This window comes from Toxotes jaculatrix, chromosome 5 (assembly GCF_017976425.1).
Source record: "Toxotes jaculatrix isolate fToxJac2 chromosome 5, fToxJac2.pri, whole genome shotgun sequence".
In the NCBI taxonomy this organism is placed as follows: Eukaryota; Metazoa; Chordata; class Actinopteri; family Toxotidae; genus Toxotes; species Toxotes jaculatrix.
Genome location: NC_054398.1, coordinates 615329 through 638681, shown reverse-complemented (window position 1 = coordinate 638681; position 23353 = coordinate 615329). Strand labels below are relative to the sequence as shown.

Genomic DNA, 23353 nt, shown 5'->3' with positions numbered 1-23353 from the left:
TGACGCTTCCTCCTGAAGAGCCAATGGGGATGCTCAGATTAATATTTGACTGTCCAATCTGGAATATCATTACCGATGCCAACGTGTGTCACCTTACCTGTCTCTGGGCAGTTGCCCTCTGCAGCTGCAGTATCATGGTTTTGACAGTTTTTTGAACAAATATGGACACATGTCTTCTGCACATCTGCTATGTTCATTTTCCTTTTTGCACAGAATTGATTTAATGTCCCTGCACATAACTACATAAAGTACTGTACCTTATACGTCCTGTTACATTCCAGGACTGCAGCCTGCTCCTCAGAGGCTGTTCTCATGCCATGGAAGGAGCTTGATCTGCCTGCTAACATGTTGGATGGGACATTAAAACGTCCTGCAGGCAGTGAAGTGTTTCACTGGCTGTGTGGATGTGATCACACTGGACTGAGCCATTAAACAAATGAACCTGAGAGCAGTGACAGACTCCTGCATGGCTGCTGCTTGTTTTCCTCTCATGGTGGAGCAGAATCTTCTCATCTGCTGAAATATTCTTTACTGTTCTCACACAAACTGTTTTTTCTTGTCTGACATCGGATGTGTTGAAAGAGTAGTAGGACATAGGAGCACAATGGAGTTTAAAAAGTAAACCAGTTTATTTTCCCCACTACAAACACACAGTATCTAACATTTCAAAGAAACTCCTGTAGCTTTTCTAAATTATTTCAGAACCACCTTCCTTCTCACGTCTTCAAATTCTACAAAACAGCTGAAGAGTTGGGAACATTTCACCTCTGTGCAGAGGTCAATCCACAATCCACCTCACGGCAGCTGTGAAACAGCTGGACAAGGGGGACAAGTGCAAAAGACTTAAAACACCAGCAAATACTGTACATTACTGTAAAGACAATACAAAGTCATGATGCATTCATGTCCTGCAGAAACCTTCTGAATCCACCTGCAGCACGGTGACAGCTGGTGTTATCTCCTGCATGGAGAAGATACTTCCTCACCTATGGCACAGTCCACTGCTGATGGATGTAGTGATAAAGTTCAGGTGCACAGGTGTTAGAGAGAAAACGTGAGGATGGTTGCTGAGCAGTGGCGGTTTCTGCAGGACACACACACGGCTGCTCTGTGCTTCTCACACCTGTGCTAAAAACCACACGCGTGTTCTGAAATAAAAGACTTTCTATGATGGATGTGGCATCATCACGGGTACGCATGCAGCTTGAAGTGTTAAACTGTCACATGGGGCATAATGAAATCACAGATCGTGCTCCTCAGTCTGTTTCCTAATACTATCACAAAGGTCCTGTGACACTGTGGCACAAAGGGAAAAACACAAGAAGTAAATACTGTCATTTCAAATGTTCCTGACACGAGCTGACCTTCACAGGATCCAGGCTCATCAGCAAAAGGACGACTTTAATTTGAAATACTGTGCTGACACTGACACCGTGCTCTCATGTCAGAGGAACCAGGTGGCCTGTCATCGTATGGTAACAGCAGAGTTTAGAGTTCAGAACCATCCTGGGTTTACCACAGAGTTTCATCCATTAGGAGGTACAAATGTCTGAGACCACTTCCTCGTGTGTGGGAAGACTTTAAGACGCCACTGTAACTTCCAAAAGTAAGTTTGTGTTGTTCCATGTTTCAAATGCCTCAACAGTCTGGATCTTTGGATCACTGAACAGCTGTTACCATCATAATGAGAGTGATTCCACCCTGTGTAGACTCCCAGCTGAACCAGTCAGAGGGACTGCTCTGACTGGTTCAGCTGGGACTGCTCTGACTGGTTCAGCTGGGACTGCTCTGACTGCTAATGGATCATTTCTTGAATTCATGTTTATGATTTTTGTTTGTTCCTCTGATGATGAGTGAGAATGTCCCGTGCAACGCTGAGAACATCTGTTCAGCCCCAAGTTAAAAACTGTTAAAAACTCTAAACTAAAAAATGCTTCCTATCAAACATTAACGAGACAAATATTGTCTGAGTGAATGTTTCACCTCATGTAAAATCCACAGCAGCTTCCGTTCACAGTCGCTCCCCTCATGTCCAGCAGCAGTAGTAGTAAACAGAGTCAGCCTGGACTCAGGCTCAGAGGAATGTCTGGTCCCACTTTCACGTCAGTCGTCTGCTATTTTTGGTATTTTTGAGGGAAAGTGAAAGTTCACACGGCAGCACCTGCAGGTTCTGTTTACACTGGAATGGTTTAGCAGAGGATGTCAGGACTAAGACATTAAAAACCATGGCATAGGTTTGTATGATCACTCCATCCAGTTCATCAACTGTCTGTTGAGAAGAATCACATTTTCCAGGAAGCATGATATTCAGAGAAATCCAGATCTTCTCTGTGTGGTGAGACCTGTTCAGGACTGAGGACTCAGGACTGAGTCAGAGACTCAGGGATTCTCCTCCGGCCAGACGTCCTCCCTCAGCAGTCCTCACTGCGGGACAGAGACAAAGGTGAGAACGCTGTAGAGCTATAACATAAAGTGCTCAAATAACAGAGAGGGTTACACATTATGAAGAATGACAAAGAAAAACCATCTTTAAAATAGAACCATCTGGAGGAACGGCAGGGAAGAGACGCCAAGTGGAACTTTCACTTTCAGACAGGTCGGAGCACACAGGTGTGTACAGCAAAGACAAGACTCCAGAGACTGTCCCCTCGCTGGCTCTGAGCACATCCTGCTCTATACGTGCAGAATAATGATCCAAAATATGTTTCACTATATGTTTCACTATCCTTATCACAGGAAACTCAAAATAATGAAGAGGAAATGCAGGTACAATGGCAGCAGCACTACAAGATGCTACAGGACACAGCCTGCTTCCTTCTGTAGGTCATCACTTCCATTAGAAACATATCTTTACACACACACACACACACACACACACACACACACACACACACACACACACACACACACACACACACACACACACACACACACACACACACACACAGGTTTAGAAGCTAACACCTCGAGACACTGAATCATCAATGGTTCGGTGGCTAAGTGAGACGAGCTCAGCAGCTTGGAGACAAACTGAATTCACCATGATGTCGGCCACTGTGACTGCCATTCAAAATACTCTGCAAGGACACGGAAGACACACAATACAGAGGAGACTACAAACACACAACAAGCTATCATTGCTGAGTGCTGACCACTTCTCAGGTAAAGCACTGACGGACAGAGCACAACACTCACTGGGTCCTAAACTGGCTCAGGGCAGTGTCCACTTTCCTGGGGTCCCGGGGTCCCGGGGTCCCAGGGTCCCAGGGTCCCGGGGTCCCGGGGTCCCGGGGTCCCAGGGTCCCAGGGTCCCGGGGTCCCGGGGTATCATATATCTGATAGATTTCAATATTAATGATCATCTCTTCAGCACCTGCAGACATTTCAGCTCCACATTACTTCCACTGACACTTGCAGTCTCATGTTCTTTTTTATTACAGTTTATCAAAATCAATAAACAAATGTTTTAAAAAAATAACATTTCATGATTTTGTCCCACAAAACAGAAACAAGCTGAGTCATGACTCCTGCTTTTTCTTCTTTGGTCTCTGTAAAACGTGTTGTAAATACCCAGGGCCAGGTAAACTGGGTAATCACGCCGACACATCACCATCGATCATGTGTGTACGTGAGACGAGCTGAAGTACGGCAGCACTGATGTGCAGAGTGGACAACATGAACCCAACTGTGTGATAAATCCGACTTTTAGCACATTATGTAACTTCTGACAAAAAAAACTTCTCCGAGCATGAAAGTGCTGAAACGCCGCTCTGAGGTTCAAAGTCCCAGAGATCATGTTTTACTGACTGCACGTGGAGAAGAGAAGCTTTGACTCCACAGGTCAGTGAAGCTCTTTGACTTTGTACTTGTTTACATTCGATGTCTCCACCCACAGAATGTAACTGTGTCTGTTTGCTGTGCAGCTGAAATTTCTTGTGACTAATGATTTATGTAACTTAACACAGTCACAGCTTTTGTGATCATCTATATTTAATTATTCTATGTTTATTAATAATTAAAAACATGTAATATCTTCAGGTTCTCATCCTTGTATTGGAATGTGGAGCAGCTAGTATTTTGATGGTATGTCTTGTGTAATGCTCCATCATGTTTTAAATCTACCACACATTGAACAGAAGCTTAAAAAAACAATATGGCAAATTAAACTGTAATATCTGTAAAAAAAATCCAAAGCCCGAGGCATGGCTGAACACATCTGTGCTGCACGCTCTCATTTCTGCTATTTATTCAAATCTGATTACTAAAAAAATAAACGTGAGGCAAACACTCCCCTCAGTTCAGTGGAGACCTGTGGGAGAGGTGGCTGTGATCTGAGTGCTGGGGGTGTGGTACGAACCTCCAGTATGATCCAGCACTAAGCACCAAGTCACAGCTAAAACACGACAATGTCAGGAAATACAACAACAAAGTGGAGTTAGGAAAAGACTTAGACAGACAGTGAGTCGACACAAGAGCTGAACGAATGTGAGAAAAGCTGAAAGAAGGAGAAGATGGATGTTGGAGGAGGAGGCTGCTTTGGGAATCCACTTTCAGAACATGAATTTTTGAAGGGGTGGGGGTGTGCGATGTGGAACAGGACGCAGCGCCGGGTGGATATGGATGGAGGTTATTTATATGCTGAGGTCCCACTGCACAGGTTCTCCCGGCACTTACAGAGGACAGAGACAGGACAGAGACAACAATCTGAGGAAGAAAGCTGCTTCACTGCTTCACTTCACTGCAGGCTGCTCTCTGTCTCCTGAACTCACCCTGGGTTTAACACACCAACTGTAACACAGGCTCTTCAGAGTTTCACTGTCTGATCATGGAAACACAGCACAGTGTGCTATTGTTAAATATTATTCTGCACAACCAAAAGAACCAACCAGTACAGTGACAAAGTAAATGTCCAGTCACACCCACTTTGAATTTTACTCATTAAGCAGCTAAAGGAAAGAGTCAGGGCCTCGTTTAAAGGGAAAATGGGTAAAAGCTTTAGCATGTGAAGAAATCACAGTCCTGTCTCGTAACAACAATTTGTACCTCAAGAGACAATAAGCTCCTGTAACGTCCACTCTCCCCTCAGTCCACCATCTCATTCCTCCACTCTGTCCCCAAGCTCAGCTATTGATGATGCAGTAATTATGACTAACAAGATAATCTCACAAATGTTTACACTCTCCAGAGGGACAAGGACGCCCACTCCCACTCCCACTCCCACTCCCAGCATTCTTTATAGAAGCGTTAGCAGCAGCAAGAGGCCAAAACCTCACAGGCATAAAACATAAAATCAGCCTATATGCAGACAATGTGCTCCTATTCCTATCAAAGCCATCACTGCATACGCCAACATTTCGTATTATACAGTAAATCAACATCGTCCACTGCCAACCCTGTGTGTATCATCAAAACACACACACAAGCACGAGCCAGGTTCTCAACCAGATCCCAATCCTACGGTTTGGTTTTAGTCTGCTGATGTTGATGCTGTCGTTGCTGCACTCTGCATAAAGCAGCACAGACTGCACACTGACCAGGTGACGCCAACAGACACAGACTGCAAAAACAAGAATTAACACAGTGTTCATTCACACACTTTGTGCTGTTCACAGGCTCAACCACCCATTACTCTGTTAGTGTAAGTCATTCACAATGTACCTGGAATTACTGGCAGCGTCTCCTTGTTAGGCAGGCAGGTGTTTCCAGGTGCTGACAAAGGCAGTGGGGATTAATGAATAAGGCACAGTGGTGATGGAGTTCCAACTGTCTGACGTGGGGTCGTAGCAGTCCAGTGTTTTACACCTCTGCGTCCCAAAATACCCTCCGACCACATACAGCTTGTTTCCTGAGGCCACGGCGTGACAGCTCATCCGTTTGGACGTCATATCGCCCACTCGAGTCCACTGATTGGTCTCACAGTCAAAGCGATAAGCAGAGGCAGCGGTGAATTCAGTGTCGCCACCCATGATGAAGATCTGGCTCCCTAAGACGGCAGCCGCTGTGTAGCGCCACGGCTGGGGGCATTCAGCTGCAATATTCCAGCGGTTCCCCACAGGGTCATAGCACTGGACCTAAACACAGAAGCCACAGGACGTTAGACAGCTTAGACCGTGTTCGAGCACAGACTGTGGTCATCTGAAGGCAGGAAGACGTCAGACAACCAAGGACTGAAACGAGCCTTGTGAGAATAGAATAGAATAGAATAGAATAGAATAGAGTTGTAAGAAAGGTAAATAGAGAAGCACCAACCTTGGAGGCCTTGTCTCTGTGAATGGTAGTTCCCCCAAAAACAAAGAGTTTGAGTTTGGCACTGACCACAGCTGCATTACTGACGCCGTCTCTCAGAGGAGCCATCATGGTCCATTTATTACTGAGAGGGTCATACCGCTCAACCTGGCAACACGTCACACAGTAACACACAGTCACACACAGTAACACAGAGTAACACAGTCACACAGAGTCACACACAGTAACACAGAGTCACACAAAGTAACACACAGTCACACAGAGTAACACACAGTCACACACAGTCACACACAGTAACACACAGTCACACACAGTCACACACAATAACACACAGTCACACACAGTCACACACAGTAACACAGAGTAACACACAGTCACACACAGTCACACACAGTCACACACAGTAACACACAGTAACACACAGTAACACACAATAACACACAGTCACACACATTAACACACAGTCACACACAGTAACACACAGTAACACACAGTAACACACAGTCACACACATTAACACACAATAACACAGTCACACACAATAACACACAGTCACACACATTAACACACAATAACACAGTCACACACAATAACACACAGTCACACACAGTAACACACAGTCACACACAGTCACACACATTAACACACAATAACACACAGTCACACACAATAACACACAGTCACACAGTCACACACAGTAACACAGAGTAACACACAGTCACACACAGTCACACAGAGTAACACACAGTAACACACATTAACACACAATAACACACAGTCACACACATTAACACACAGTCACACACAGTCACACACAGTAACACACAGTAACACACAGTAACACACAGTCACACACAGTCACACACAATAACACACAGTCACACACAGTAACACACAGTAACACAGTCACACACAGTCACACACAGTAACACACATTCACACACAGTCACACACAGTAACACACAGTCACACACAGTAACACACATTAACACACATTAACACACAGTCACACACAGTCACACAGTCACACACAGTAACACACATTCACACACAGTCACACACAGTCACACACATTAACACACAGTAACACACAGTCACACACAGTAACACACATTAACACACAGTAACACACAGTAACACAGTAACACACAGTCACACACAGTCACACAGTAACACAGTCACACACAGTAACACACAGTAACACACATTAACACACAGTAACACACAGTCACACACAGTAACACACATTAACACACAGTAACACACAGTCACACACAGTAACACACAGTCACACACAGTCACACACAGTCACACACATTAACACACAGTAACACACAGTCACACACAGTAACACACATTAACACACAGTCACACACAGTCACACACAGTAACACACATTAACACACAGTAACACACATTAACACACAGTAACACAGTCACACACAGTAACACAGTCACACAGTCACACACAGTCACACACAGTCACACACAGTAACACACAGTCACACACATTAACACACAGTAACACACATTAACACACATTAACACACAGTAACACACAGTAACACAGTCACACACAGTAACACACAGTCACACAGTCACACACAGTCACACACAGTCACACACAGTAACACACAGTCACACACATTAACACACAGTAACACACATTAACACACAGTAACACACAGTAACACACAGTAACACAGTAACACACAGTAACACACAGTAACACAGTCACACACAGTCACACACAGTCACACACAGTCACACACAGTCACACACAGTAACACACAGTCACACACATTAACACACAGTCACACAGAGTAACACACAGTCACACACAGTCACACACAGTCACACACAGTAACACACAGTCACACACAGTCACACACAGTAACACACAGTCACACACAGTCACACACAGTAACACACAGTCACACAGAGTAACACACAGTCACACACAGTCACACACAGTAACACACAGTCACACACAGTCACACACAATAACACACAGTCACACACAGTCACACACAGTCACACACAGTCACACACAGTCACACAGAGTAACACACAGTAACACACAGTAACACACAATAACACACAGTCACACACATTAACACACAGTCACACACAGTAACACACAGTAACACACAGTAACACACAGTCACACACATTAACACACAATAACACAGTCACACACAATAACACACAGTCACACACATTAACACACAATAACACAGTCACACACAATAACACACAGTCACACACAGTAACACACAGTCACACACAGTCACACACATTAACACACAATAACACACAGTCACACACAATAACACACAGTCACACAGTCACACACAGTAACACAGAGTAACACACAGTCACACACAGTCACACAGAGTAACACACAGTAACACACATTAACACACAATAACACACAGTCACACACATTAACACACAGTCACACACAGTCACACACAGTAACACACAGTAACACACAGTAACACACAGTCACACACAGTCACACACAGTCACACACAGTCACACACAATAACACACAGTCACACACAGTAACACACAGTAACACAGTCACACACAGTCACACACAGTAACACACATTCACACACAGTCACACACAGTAACACACAGTCACACACAGTAACACACATTAACACACATTAACACACAGTCACACACAGTCACACAGTCACACACAGTAACACACATTCACACACAGTCACACACAGTCACACACAGTCACACACATTAACACACAGTAACACACAGTCACACACAGTAACACACATTAACACACAGTAACACACAGTAACACAGTAACACACAGTCACACACAGTCACACAGTAACACAGTCACACACAGTAACACACAGTAACACACATTAACACACAGTAACACACAGTCACACACAGTAACACACATTAACACACAGTAACACACAGTCACACACAGTCACACACAGTAACACACAGTCACACACAGTCACACACAGTCACACACATTAACACACAGTAACACACAGTCACACACAGTAACACACATTAACACACAGTAACACACAGTAACACAGTAACACACAGTAACACACAGTCACACACAGTCACACACAGTCACACACAGTCACACACAGTCACACACAGTAACACACATTAACACACAGTAACACACATTAACACACAGTAACACACAGTAACACACAGTCACACAGTCACACACAGTCACACACAGTCACACACAGTAACACACAGTCACACACATTAACACACAGTAACACACATTAACACACATTAACACACAGTAACACACAGTAACACACAGTAACACAGTCACACACAGTAACACACAGTCACACAGTCACACACAGTCACACACAGTCACACACAGTAACACACAGTCACACACATTAACACACAGTAACACACATTAACACACAGTAACACACAGTAACACACAGTAACACACAGTAACACAGTAACACACAGTAACACACAGTAACACAGTCACACACAGTCACACACAGTCACACACAGTCACACACAGTAACACACAGTCACACACATTAACACACAGTAACACACAGTAACACACAGTCACACAGTCACACACAGTAACACACAGTCACACAGTCACACACAGTCACACACAGTCACACACAGTAACACACAGTAACACACAGTAACACACAGTCACACACAGTCACACAGTCACACACAGTAACACACAGTCACACACAGTCACACACAGTCACACAGTAACACACAGTAACACACAGTCACACACAGTCACACACAGTAACACACAGTCACACACAGTCACACACAGTAACACACAGTCACACACTTAGAGTCAGCGCTCAGTGTTAAACCAAACATACACAGTGCAAAGATGTGAAGCTGAGTCAGTGTATGAATTATTCTACGTGTTCACATTATTAGATTTTAACATTTCTGAACTGAAACTGATTCAACTTTTCTCATGAAGAAGTTGTGTCCCTGCTGTGTCTCTGCTGTGTCTCTGCTGTGTTCCTGCTGTGTCCCTGCTGTGTCCCTGATGTGTCTCTGCTGTGTTCCTGCTGTGTCCCTGCTGTGTCTCTGCTGTGTCTCTGCTGTGTCTCTGCTGTGTCTCTGATGTGTCCCTGATGTGTCTCTGCTGTGTCCCTGCTGTGTCCCTGATGTGTCTCTGCTGTGTCCCTGATGTGTCTCTGCTGTGTTCCTGCTGTGTCCCTGCTGTGTCTCTGCTGTGTCTCTGCTGTGTCTCTGCTGTGTCCCTGCTGTGTTCCTGCTGTGTCCCTGCTGTGTCCCTGATGTGTCTCTGCTGTGTCCCTGATGTGTCTCTGCTGTGTTCCTGCTGTGTCTCTGCTGTGTCCCTGATGTGTCTCTGCTGTGTCTCTGCTGTGTCCCTGCTGTGTCTCTGCTGTGTCCCTGATGTGTCTCTGCTGTGTCTCTGCTGTGTCTCTGCTGTGTCTCTGATGTGTCTCTGCTGTGTTCCTGACCTGTTTCAGGGAGACAGATGGAGAGGCAGGAAATACTCCAGCTATGGCTGTATGACCTCCAACAACATACAGACTGTTCTCCAACTCAGCAGAACCATGGCCAAACCTGGAGAGGAGGTCACACACAAAATCATACTTTATGTGTGTGTGAGTGTGTGTGTGTGAGAGTGTGTGTGTGTGAGTGTGTGTGTGTGAGAGTGTGTGAGTGTGTGTGTGAGTGTGTGTGTGAGTGTGTGTGTGAGTGTGTGTGTGTGTGTGTGTGTGTGAGTGTGTGTGAGAGTGTGTGAGTGTGTGTGTGAGTGTGTGTGTGAGTGTGTGTGTGAGTGTGTGTGTGTGTGTGTGTGTGTGAGTGTGTGTGTGAGTGTGTGTGTGAGTGTGTGTGTGTGAGTGTGTGTGTACTTTAGACAATAAGCCACACCACTAAGCTGATGTTAGTATGTTTCACATACTTTAGCTACATGAGCGTATACCACTCTACATGGATGTGTACTATCCCACCTGGCTATTAGCATGGGTGCTCCTTTAGACCATTCTTCATGGACAGTGTCATAGATCCAGACGTCTTTAGACACTCCGTTCTCTGATCCTCTTCCTCCTGTCACGTAAACCTTACAGCCAATGGCACAGGCACTGAACTCTTTCCTGGGGCTTGGGAGGTCTGCCTTAGGTATTATCTCCTTGGCCTTATGGTCAACCTACAAACAGAAGCACCGCAGGGATTATTTAATTTATCAGTGGAATATGAGTTAAAGCAAGTAAACAGACACACTGAAGTCTTTCCTGGAGCTGCAGCAACCTGTTTCAGTGTGTTAGTTCCTGTTGCTTCAAGTGAAGAGCAGCAGCAAAGCAAGATCAGACAGATCAACTGTAGCTAGACCTGCAGAAGGGTACTGACTGGGTCCAAGTGCCCTGTGCAGTTCAGATCCAGCGGCCCATCGAGGCGGTGCAGTCGGACATGCAGGCTCACAGGCGTGATGCAAGTGCCAGGTCCAGAGAACAGCAGAAATTAGTAAACATTCCACCAAATTTGGGATGTTTCTGAGGGGTATTCCAGTGCAGTGCTTATGAAAGTGCTGCTAACATAGCCTGGGGTAAACCCTGACACCAAATCTTAGGGTGAGCCATCTGACAGTCACAAGAGTAATTAGATGCTATGTGCAATTATTATTTAGAACTGACTTTAACTTCAGATGAGTTCGAAAATGTGCATATTTTAAAAACTCTGTGTAAAAGCCCCACCCAGTGGCCAATATGGCCGAACTTTGTACAGAACCTCTGTGTGGCATGGCAAACTACAGGCCCAAGTTACATGATGAGAGGGCAGATCCACGTAAAGATACAGCATCACTTCCTGTGTATGAGCACAAGCAGTATAAAAACCTTTTGAATAACTTGTGATCATGAGAGTGCATAGATGGTACGTCCAAGACTTCACAGCCTCAGAGGAGTTTGTAAGAGCAGGTTTTGGATATTTCACAGCTTTGCTAAAACAATTATTGGCGGAAATGGCCGTGGCCAGCTAATGATCCACACATTGATCCACACATTGTCACTCCTCACAGAGGAGCAACAGAAAACTGACATGGGATGTGCACGGCCCAGGACAGGGACGCTCCGCAGCAGGACGCTCCGCAGCAGGTGATTCACACTGTTCACCCTGCTGCCGCCTGGCAAGCAATAAGTATTTGCTGCTGTACCACCAGACGTCGGAACAGTTTCCTTCCTCAGGCTGAGAGACTGCTGAATTCATTCTCCACACTCCACCACAAAAATAGGTTTATTCATGACTTGATTATTTATTCATTCATTTCTATAGTTTTTGCTTTTGGGAGCAGCATAAAGGGACAACATCTGTAATGTCATTCAGCACACCTTGCACTTCACACATCGCATGGAGTTTCTTGTCACATATGAAAGAACTTTGCATTTTCCAAATATAAAGGACTGTGTCTGTCTTTTACCTGGTATATCTTGTCACACATGAAGGTCTGGCCTCCCAGAATAAGCAGTGTATGTCCTGCCTTACGAGGTCGAGCACAAGGACTAGTCACTACCCCGTCATTCTGAAGGATTTTCTTCTTACACTGCATGGCCTCTTCTACGATTGACCTGCAGAGGAGAGTTAAAGCATGTTCCAGGAGATGAACACATGTTTGTTCAATGTCCTTCTAAAAGGCTTGGCCTCATTCTCCATCAGCAGCAACCATCAGCAAAACAAAAACAACCAAACAAAACAGAGGACACAAAACATGAAAACACACATTCAACAGCATTTATCCAACCTAATGAATCCAATCAATCCTAATACTCCCCATCCAACCTGAAACTTCCCTACACCCTGGTATTACTGCGCTGCTGCAGCACTGCGAACATCTCCTCTAGCATCAGCCAAACAAGTAACAGAGATTCTGGTCCATGTTGACATGATAGCATCGAGGGGTGGTGAAAAAAATCGATTCTTGATTAATCGCGATTGTATTATGGACGATTACGAGTCAATTATTAAATTTCCAAAGATCGATTTTTTTTATTTTGTACTACCCAGCGTGAGTCTCCAGTTACTGGCTGTCATACAGGGTGTAACCGCAGGGCGGAGCTGATGAGTAACAGTCCTAACAAAACACCCTGTAACAGAACCAGCGAGTGAGCTAACTATGCTAGCGAGACGAGAGGCGCGTGACACGGACGAAGAAAAACCATTAACCACCAACCACCGATCCATCAGCTCCATCTGGGCTAACAGCGAGGGTGTGGGTGCGCTGTGGTTTCCATGGCAGGAGTTTTAAACACGTCCACGGGACGAACGGTGTCTGCACTAAGCTAAAGTACTGTGGTAATGCTAGCAACATGAGGGCCGCAGGTTCGATCCCCGCTCTGAGCTCCTCAGGGCGGAGTCTGCATGTTCTCGGTTATCTGTGTTTGCGTGTCTTTGTGTGAACCCCGCCTCTCGCCCGTAGTCAGCGGGGATAGGCTCCAGCTCCGCCGCGACCCTGACGGATCAAGCGGTATAGAAAACGGATGGATGAGGGCTCACACGTCGCGCTTCCATCCAGAGGAGGCTGCGTGGGCTAAAGACAACCGGCTGAAGCCTCATCCCACCGAATCAACGTCCTCTCCGCGAGGTGGCGACAGAATTAGCCCCGGTGAAAGACTACATGTGAAACGGGTTAAAGAAAAACTGAAGGTGCTGCGAGGAGTTTCTCAGTAAAAGAGAAGCTGAGGAATTCAGCAGCTGTTTTTTTAAATGGTGCAATATGTTTATGGTGTATTTGGGTACACACACACACACACACACCTAATAAAGAGTACATCAAATACCGTGTGTGTGTGTGTGTGTGTGTGTGAGACTACCCACCTGCTCCTCTTGTCAGCCATGACCAGCTCTTCACAGGCCACAGCCTCCAGCAGACACTCGGATGGCAGCAGAGCCAGCCTGATCCCTCTCAGCAGCTCTGGTAGATGATGCCGCCTGCCCTCCAAGTCGTATCGAACCCACCGCATCACAGAGTTAAACACAACCTGCCAACAATTACATTTATAATCACACAGCAAATTAAAAGAAGCATTTAGATGATGTGGTTACGGGTTGTATCACCCTGCTCTTTGTTACAATGGATGGAACATGAATTCCTGCTCGTTTTCAGTTACAGTTGGTGAATAATTGGAGATTGTTAGGAACAAAAACAGGGCACATAAATTGCTGAACCTACAGTTAGGCCCACACATACAGGCTACATATTTAAGAGCTGTAATTCCTAAAGCCTTTGTCCAATTTGGACGTGAATACTCTCAAATTACAGCTGAGTCGGCACTTTAAGCCCATATTGATCATATAACTGTATCATGAATATGTTTTTGTAAACAGTTAAAATAACAGAACTGTATCTGCAGTGTGGGATGGTCAGTGAGGAAGCTTTAGCTTTGGCAACTTCATTAAATAAAAGGAGGGATGGAAACAGGACAAAGACATTGGGGGAGAAAGGAAGGAGAGGGTTACTGACCTGTTCATCTTCTATCTCCAGCTCATCACTAAGAATCAGCTCCAGCAGTTTATCTTTGGACAGACTGTAGAAATCCTCTGACTCTCTAACCTAAAGAGCAGACAGACAGTTAGATTTGTTACTGTACAATAAAGCTGTAAGGTTTAACACTGACTACACATGGATCATCTAGTAAAGTTCATTTTATTTATACATAGACAAATCATAACAGAAGGTTAAAGCAGGTTTAGACCAAAGTAATATTATATTATTTTGAGTCTAGTGAAATATCTACAGTACATTTATATTTCAGGTGAGCTGAAGACTGAGGGAGCACCTGGAACTTGAGTTTGTCTTGTGATTGAGCTCAACAGTAACAAAGACCTGTTCTGTGCCGTAGTTTCCTGTTCCCACGTGGTTTACAGATCATGGTTAATGGGATGAATAAGTTCATATACTGCTGAAAGAAACAGCTGAGGATTAGAGCTGCTGCATCCAACAAAAACCAGAAAGTGAATTAGTGGTGTTTGTAAATTTCATCATATTAATATGACGACAATAAAAGCTTTGAATAATGGACAGCTCCTCAGCAGGAACCCCCCAGGCTTTCACATCCACACACACGCCAGGGCAGTAATGGTAAGTAACCAGCAGTGGCGAGTGTTTGTGGTTAGTTAGTGTAGTAACAGTGGGACTGCCACGTGTCTGTGGTTAGTTCACGTGTCTGTAATAACAGTAAAACAGCTGAGTGTCTGTGGTTAGTTCAGGCGTGTCTGTAACAACAGCAGGACAGAGAGGACACTGTCTTTAGAAGAGTGCACTGGTGAGCTTTATGGACCAAGCCATGTCACATGAAGTTAGTACCTGTGCTGCTGCACCTGTAGTTTACTCTGTGCTCAAAAAGTGAACTTTATTTACTTTTGAAGGGTTTGAGTTTCGTATAGCAGCTGTCGCAGTGCAGCTGATGTGCTGTATGATATGGAAGGTCACCCCCAGGAACACACTTAGTTAATAAAAAGGCCATCTCAGATGTGGTGTCATGACTCTGCATGAGGCTGTAGGAGGTGTTTTAGTTAGTCGATCACACTCTGCTGTGATGGTTGACTCACTGTCACTCACTGTTTGATCATCTCACCTCACATCCCTCAGAAACCAGTCTATAAAACTGCTGAGTTGGTGAAAGAAACTGCATCTGCCTCCAACAAGCTACCGTCTAAACTTGCTCTGTGCCTTGAACAGACTTCTGTTATGATTCGGTTCTACATAAATAAAACTGACTGGACTGAAAAACGTGGTTCTGTTCTGCTTTTTGTCATGAATTAGCCCAGTCAGCAAACATTTGTAAATCTTTTGTACATTTATGTGGTTGAAAAAAGAACAGAGGTCATCTTTACTGTCTCATAGTGCAACAGACACATCCTCCACGACAGCTCGTACAGTCGTTTACATTGATGGGCGTCGGAAAGCAGCATCATCCCCAGGCAGTTGGAGGAATGCAGGTTTTTTTCTAAAAACTCTGCGGCTGCGTCCCGGATGTCATGAAACTGCAACATGTCGCCTGCCTCTAACAACGACTCAGCGTTCTCCTCGTTTATGATGACTCGAGAAGAATAGGCAAAGTCGAGGAGAAGCTCCAAGACCTGGGAGGGCGGAGAAATAAGATCATGTACAACAGTGCGAGATAATGTCTCATTCTCAGGCTTCTGTATCTGGAAATGCATTCATCCAACATTCTGCCCTAACTCAACGTTACAGCATTCGTCAGAAGCACTTCTGTTAGCAGAGGCTGTACCTCAGGGTGTATACTGTCTCTGAAATTGACGTCACTGTCCAGACTTTCTCGCAAGCCTCCGCTGAACATGGCCTCAAAATAACGGCTGCACGCTGCCAAGACGGCTCTGCAAGACACAGACAGCAAAGACGTCTCTGTAAATGTCTCAGACATGTAAAAACATGTCTCTAATAAAGTTAGTAGTTGTCTCCCTGTGTTGTGTTGTTTCGGAGGCTGTCTGTTGACCTTACCTGTGGCATGGGAAGGAGCGATCCCCAGCCCACAGAGTGACATCAGTGAACATGCACTGTTTCCTCATGGTGTTCAGGTGAGTCAGTACACTGTCAGGATGCGAAGGCTTGTGGAACAGTGAGATGTTCATGGAGCCCGTGCTGGTGCGGGATTTACGATTCTCATGAACAGTCACTGACATGGTGGCTTCGCCTGGCGCCTCCAGGGAGTCCCAACAATCTCTGCTACTGTTCAACGACAAGGACGAGAAAAGGAAAATGAGTCACATTGTTTGATCAGCAGCTTCTATTATGTATACGTGAACTCAGGTATGACTTCAGATGTGGTCAGTAATCACACCAGATTAACTTGCATACTCAAACCGTGGAAATGAGAGGCCATAATCCCACTATGACACAAAAGCAACAGAAGAAAGTGAGCTCTTAGACTAAAGGCCGTCCTGCAGCCCTCTGTGAGAGACACCGTCGAGACTAAAACTCAGAGGAGACAGAATTATGAGATTCTTTTTCTTTCTGGAGACCAGAGGAGCTTCTGGCCGTGTTGGGAGAACACAATCATCTTTAATTATTAGAGACGGATGGAACTACACATCAGCTGTTATCTGTTGTTACAGGATTTTGTTATCTGTTGAGACAAATGTCTCCAAACCTAAATTTAATGGCTGCTAAATGCTGTTTGTTCCCAGTAACGTTCTGCATCATTGAACTTAACTGATCGTACAGTATGCACACACTGCAGGCACGGCACAGTCATTCACTCAGCCAGTGAGAGGCAACAGTGTGTTGAAATAACACACACTTGTAGTTTTTGATTTGTAAAAAAAAAATATGTGTTTATATATATAAAATAATGCGGGTACACAATCCCCGGCTGAGTATGGCACTGCTAACATTTTAGATCTGAGGTTGATTTATATGTCGCATTAAATCCACCCTTAAAAACAGAAAGGACGGGCAATTTATTGAGTTAGTCACTGAAGGTGAGGTGTAAGATCAGCTGTCAGACAGAGCTGGGGAATGACAGAATGAAGCACAGAGCGGACACTGGAAAGCCATTGTTTGTGTGTGTGTGTGTGTGTGTGTGTGTATGTGTGTGTGTGTGTGTGTGTGTTTGTGTGTGTGTTTGTGTGTGTGTGTGTGTGTAACTTTCTTTCATAAAACAGAGCTTTGGAAAGCTGATATGCTTTCTGAGCTAAATCTGGACCAAACGGAGCTGCAGTACAGGAAGCTAAAGCTGCATGTACACTGATCTATAGATAGAAAGTCACTAGGCAACAAGTATAGCAGTGTAGCTATGCTAGCTGTGGTTAAACAAGCTCAGGCCTACTGACTACCCATTTCTTTCCAAGGACTCCGCTCTGTCCATTCAGCTGCTCGGTTGATATTCCACTGGTGAGCTGTGCTACTGCACGACAGGACAGTCTCTGTGCTGTGAGTGTGCACGTGTGTGCATGCGTGTGCACGTGTGTGCATGCGTGACTGAGTAAAGTTTAAGCCTCTCGCCAATGAACTTTGTGCGCTCTTTACAGTCTCTATCGTATCCTGTACAAGTACCTGCTGAAATGACTTTGTCCTTTTAAAACATTAAAAAGTGAAGCGATAAATCCAGAGTCTGAAGGAAAAGCTGCTGCTGCTCTGGATAAACAGCTACACCTTCTGCTAATGACAACCACAGCTCGCTCAGCTGACTTCTACGACAAATGCACAACTTCAGTGACCACGTATCTGAGACTGCTGACTGAGTGAGCAGCTCATTATGCACTTGTCATGATGTACAACACTCTGCTGCTAGAGACCAACACGAGACCAAACATGCAGCCTACTGCACTGATGAGCTGCAGCTGTCCTGAATGATCCAAGGCAAACATGGACAGCATTGTTATTATTATTATTATAGCATTATTAAACTGCAGCCAACATACTGTGGTTTAATTCCCCTATGCTCCAGCAGGGGAAGCACTGAACCTGCAAAACTACCAATTTAATTTAGATGTTCAGATTCTTTTAGATCATCGGCCCCATCAGGGAGGCGTCTGATCCGTTCCACATTCACTCTGCAGCAGGACAACGAGCCCGAACACTGAGCCAGAGTCATAAAGAACTGTCTTCAGAGGCGAGAAGAACAAGGAGTCCTGCAACACAGTGGTTTAGTATACTCACTTCTTCACTAACAGTCTGGTACGGAGACCTGGACTCTCACTCACTCACACGAAAAACTACAGCGCATAATCAACAAATCTGGTAAAATCACGGCTCTCCCCCTCCCGTCCATAGACAGACTTTACCACAGACGGATAACAACACGTAATAAAAATCACCTCTGACCCCACTCATCCTGCTCATCACCTGTTCACCCTGCTGCCCTCTGGGAGGCGCTACAGGTCCATGCCTGCTAGTTCTCAAAGACTAAACAACAGCTTCATTCCTTCTGCCATAAGGTCACTGAACCAGATCAGGAAATAACCTGCACTTACATGTCTGATGTATATTTTACCTGTGGTATTGTGTGAGTCGGTTGTATGTGCTTGTCATTTCTGTTCTGTCTGACACGGGTGATGATGATTGTGTGGCCACTGAATGATTCTGACCTCATCATCATGGAGTCAGTGTGGGACAACATGAAGAAACAGGACGCGGAGACAGACGCTTTTTGTTCAGACAAAACGAGCTATTAGAAACCAGCTATTGGCGTGCTAAGGGAACTTTGCCAATTTATAAACAATCAATTAATTAAATAATAAAAAACATAATTCAGTACATAAACAAACAGAAGCTTTAACCCAGTAAATGTTCCCGTTCGCCTGCTTTCATGCTGATTTGATGAAAACACAGTATCACTGTTCCACTTACAGAAATGGACAGAGACAATGTGGATTATACACTTTACTTACACGTGTAACAGACCAAAGCTGGACAGTCCAGCACCAAGCACAGTGATCTAAAGTCGTCACCCTGTCCATGTCCTGGACAGCCGGAGTTCACCAGCATCTGACAGAGATTCTGCTTCATGCAGTCAGTCTTGTCTGAGAGACTGAGCTCTTAAACCATCAGTGCCCAACACCCAGAGCCTCAGCAAACCAAAGCTTTCTGAAGACCAAATCCAGCTGAGTTAATATCCAACACAAGCAGACTCAGAACAGCTGCTGCCCCAAAGGCATCACTGTCCTGAACACTGTCCTCTAACACACCCGTCACAGAGCCAGACTGGGAGTCAGCTCCAACTTCACCTGGCTGTGTTTCACAAATATCCTCACCTGCACACTGATGAATATATCGTTATGATATATAAGAACAGTCAAATCTTGTTCACTGTATCCCTGATGCTTGTTTAAAACAAAACTATCATTTGGAAGAGTCCTTCATTTTCAGAGCTGCTTGTCATTTGTACATTAATCTTCTAAAATAAGTTTACGTCAGGATACCTGTATCTGACTGTACATCAACATCACGCCATACAGTACAACCTAAAGTCTATTTTTCTGGGTTATCTGGGTTAAGCTTTCAAAGCACATTTCTTCAACCTGCAACTAAGTGAAATCCAAAACCAATCCAGTGTGTGTGCACTCAGAGTTTCCTTCATGTCAGTTCTTTCTGTGTCCTCTGCTCTGATATTATCACCCTTTCTATTTTGCTTTGCTTCTTTAATGAAATACACGTGATTATGACAGAGGTAGAATTAAACACACTGAAGCTACAGATTCAGAAGTTATGACATTTTCAAGCTCTCAATCATTCACTGCTCCTCCACACTTGGTTCTTTGTGGAAGTATGTCCTCAGGTCCAGTGAACATCACAAACCAGGATGTATGGACGGACATTCTGGTGAGAAACAGCTGATGAACTAAAGCCCAGAGAATCACTTTGTTGTACAAACACAAACACAAACACACATTCTACTGCTACAACAACCGTTTGTTTAACTCGCTGACAGCTCATTTGTGAGTTTCCAGTGTGCAGACATGGTGAGCTCTGTAAACACCCTGATACTGAGGAGGACATGAGGACAGGAGGACACTTCCAATGTGGATAGCCATACATGGTCTGCTGATATCATCTGCATGTATGTAAATGCAACAGGACCGAAACAACTGATTTTTAAAATCGATATATCTGCCGAAAATTTTCACCATGAACTGATAAATCATTTGGTCCAAAACCTCAAAATATGTTTTCTACAGCACTGTCAGACAAAAGTTCTCACATTAGGGAGCATAGTGCCAACGACTGTTCTGCATATAAACTTATAAAATGACTTAAACTGTTAATCAGCTGGTGAAATAGTTGCGCTATTGTTCGAATACTTGATTTTAAAAATCGTTAACAATAGAGCAGAGCAGCGTTGTCGCATTAATGAGAGAACAACGTTAGAAAAACGAGCCGAGCTAAAATCAAAGGTGGCCTGCTCTGCATGTCAGCAAACCGTGGATGGAGTCGGTGATTCGGCAGCTTCCACGGGTTTCATTTTACAGAGACCAGGGTTGGACTGAGCACGTCGGGGCAGACCGCTAACAGACCCTCGGCCACAGGGAAGCAGCGAGCAGCAGTTAGCTCTCAGGCTAATCACTGAAACTTGCCTGGACTCCGGTCACCCCGCAGTTCCGGCGGGTTCTCGTCAGAGAGGAACGGATGAGTGTGTGACTAACTGTCGGTCAGCGAACACCCGCTGTGTCCGAGAAATGAGTCCGTGTTTCAAACAAACAAGTTGAGCTCTAACTACCGACGGTGAACGGGACTGAGCTAGCTGCTGCTGTCACCGAACTTCACTGTTACTGACAGCCATACTGAAATACCTCCACGGACCCGTCCCCGCGGACTGCAACCCGCACGCGCTGTGGACACATCCACCCCACAGACACTTCACTCAGTAATGAAAGAGTAAAAACTGTCTGTGATGAGCCGCGGAGTCCATGAACCGTGTCTCGGATAACAGAGTATATTTGGACACACGTGTTAAGATGCGTCCCACCGTCCTCGAGACAAAAACAAACAGGAACAGGATGTTGTACTCACGCTGTAATGCGCCTGGTTGTGAAGTTAAATCCAGAGAACGAACAGACTACATCACATTTCTGTGACAATAACTACGGTCCACCTGGCCGTCGCTGCCCAGCTCACTGCCTTCACAAGAAAACCCTGAAAACGGCACAGGTAGTAACAGCCAATGGCGTTTGAGTTGATGATGACAGACGTCCATCTAACCAATCGTCCTTGAAAGGCTGAGGCGGCTCGGGCCTTTCAACCAATAGAAGCGAGAATAGGCGGGACTTTAACCGGTTTGCTGAACGTGACTGACACTTACTTAGACCAATGATCGTGTTTGATTTCATGGCAAAAACTAAAGTCGGTACCAATGAATTCCGTCGACGTAAATTTTTTTAATGCAATTTCAAAACACTTATTATTATGATTATGATTATTATTATTATGATTATTATTATTACGGGACTTGTCATTACATCATTTAAGAAAACAGTAATCATCAAGTGAGACCTGAGAAGCAAAGATCTGTGACAGTCTATAACACAGTAAGGGGTAATTCTTTTGCTAAAATGCCAAACAACAGCTATTTAAGCTGTTTTGTCAATATTTGATATGCATTTTGCAGCAAGGACAAGAGGAGGCGCAATTCCACATGATCTGCGGTACAATAATAATAATAATAATAATAATAATAATAATAATAACTGGAAGGCCTGTTCAACTTTAAAGGATGGTGTAAATATTTGAAAGAAGTGAAACAAGCTGGCAATAAACTGATACCAGCTCCATCTTTGTTTGGCCACCAAAAAAGTGTGCAATGGCCAAAATCAAGATTTTTTTCTTGAATAGCTCGGGGTTTTTTGACCATGCGTGGGGTGCAGTGGGCTGTAAGGTGGAGTGGTTGATGAATGGAATGTTCCTTTCAATACAGAAGTAGCTGCATGCAGCTATATTTATGTTTATATACCTAATTCCTGAGGTACATTGAATGCCATCTAGTGCTAATGTGAAGGGCTGGCCTCCAAGAGCTGTTGAGGTTTCGAGGGACTATGTACACAGTATTTTGAATCCATGAAGCTGTGAACTGGCAGTCAAATTCGGATTGCCAGCCCATGGATATGTCAAACAAAGTTTGGAAATGATTCACTCCACCTGTCGTCAGTTTCCTGCAGTTTTAAGCAGAGTCTCCACATTTGCACGTTCCCCTCTCCTTCAAATATCGTGTCAGTGTCACTATCGCAACCTGTGGTCTCAGTCATCCTCAGCAGGAGCAAGCAGACCAACACTGATGGATGATCTGTGTCTGAAGATGCTACCCAAAGTCAGTGTTTGCATTGTGATGGTTGCAGCTGTCAATCTACAAATTATTTCCCTCTCAAGTTCTATGCATTCAATTTCTTCAACAAGCAGGTCACTTTGGAGTTGCTCACCAGCAGGCCAGTCACCCAGCTTTTCAAAGACTCCCCAGAGGGTGAGCGTCTTGTCAAGTGCTTACACATGGAAAGTTACCAGTTTGAGTTCGCTCTGGAGTCTTTCTTGTACAGCCATCTGATCAGCAACAGTAACTATCAGCTTCCTGTTAGCCTGAGCACTGATTTGAACAACCCTAACAGAGGA

General features: G+C 44.7%; 1 protein-coding gene across 1 annotated transcript; it reads right to left on the bottom strand.

Moving 5' to 3' along the window:
* Window positions 1-627: 627 nt before the first annotated feature.
* Window positions 628-21872, bottom strand: LOC121182507 (kelch-like protein 25). Its single transcript, XM_041039060.1, has 12 exons — window positions 21767-21872; window positions 16757-16984; window positions 16527-16632; window positions 16129-16374; window positions 14756-14845; window positions 14110-14273; window positions 12716-12863; window positions 11253-11449; window positions 10755-10860; window positions 6250-6393; window positions 5659-6071; window positions 628-2424 (listed from the first exon to the last, which is right to left on the bottom strand). The coding sequence occupies exons 2-11, from the start codon at window positions 16936-16938 to the stop codon at window positions 5685-5687; spliced, it is 1770 nt and encodes a 589-aa protein (XP_040894994.1). The 5' UTR covers window positions 16939-16984; window positions 21767-21872; the 3' UTR covers window positions 628-2424; window positions 5659-5684.
* Between the last annotated feature and the right edge of the window lie 1481 nt (window positions 21873-23353).

Coding starts and splice junctions, on each gene's coding strand:
- LOC121182507 (XM_041039060.1), bottom strand. CDS start 16,938: ATGTCAGTGACTGTTCATGAGAATCGTAAATCCCGCACCAGCACGGGC. Junction 6,394..10,754: donor CATCTGTCTCCCTGAAACAG/GTCAGGAACACA, acceptor ACGTGTTGCCAG/GTTGAGCGGTATGACCCTCT. Junction 6,072..6,249: donor ACAGAGACAAGGCCTCCAAG/GTTGGTGCTTCT, acceptor TTCTGTGTTTAG/GTCCAGTGCTATGACCCTGT.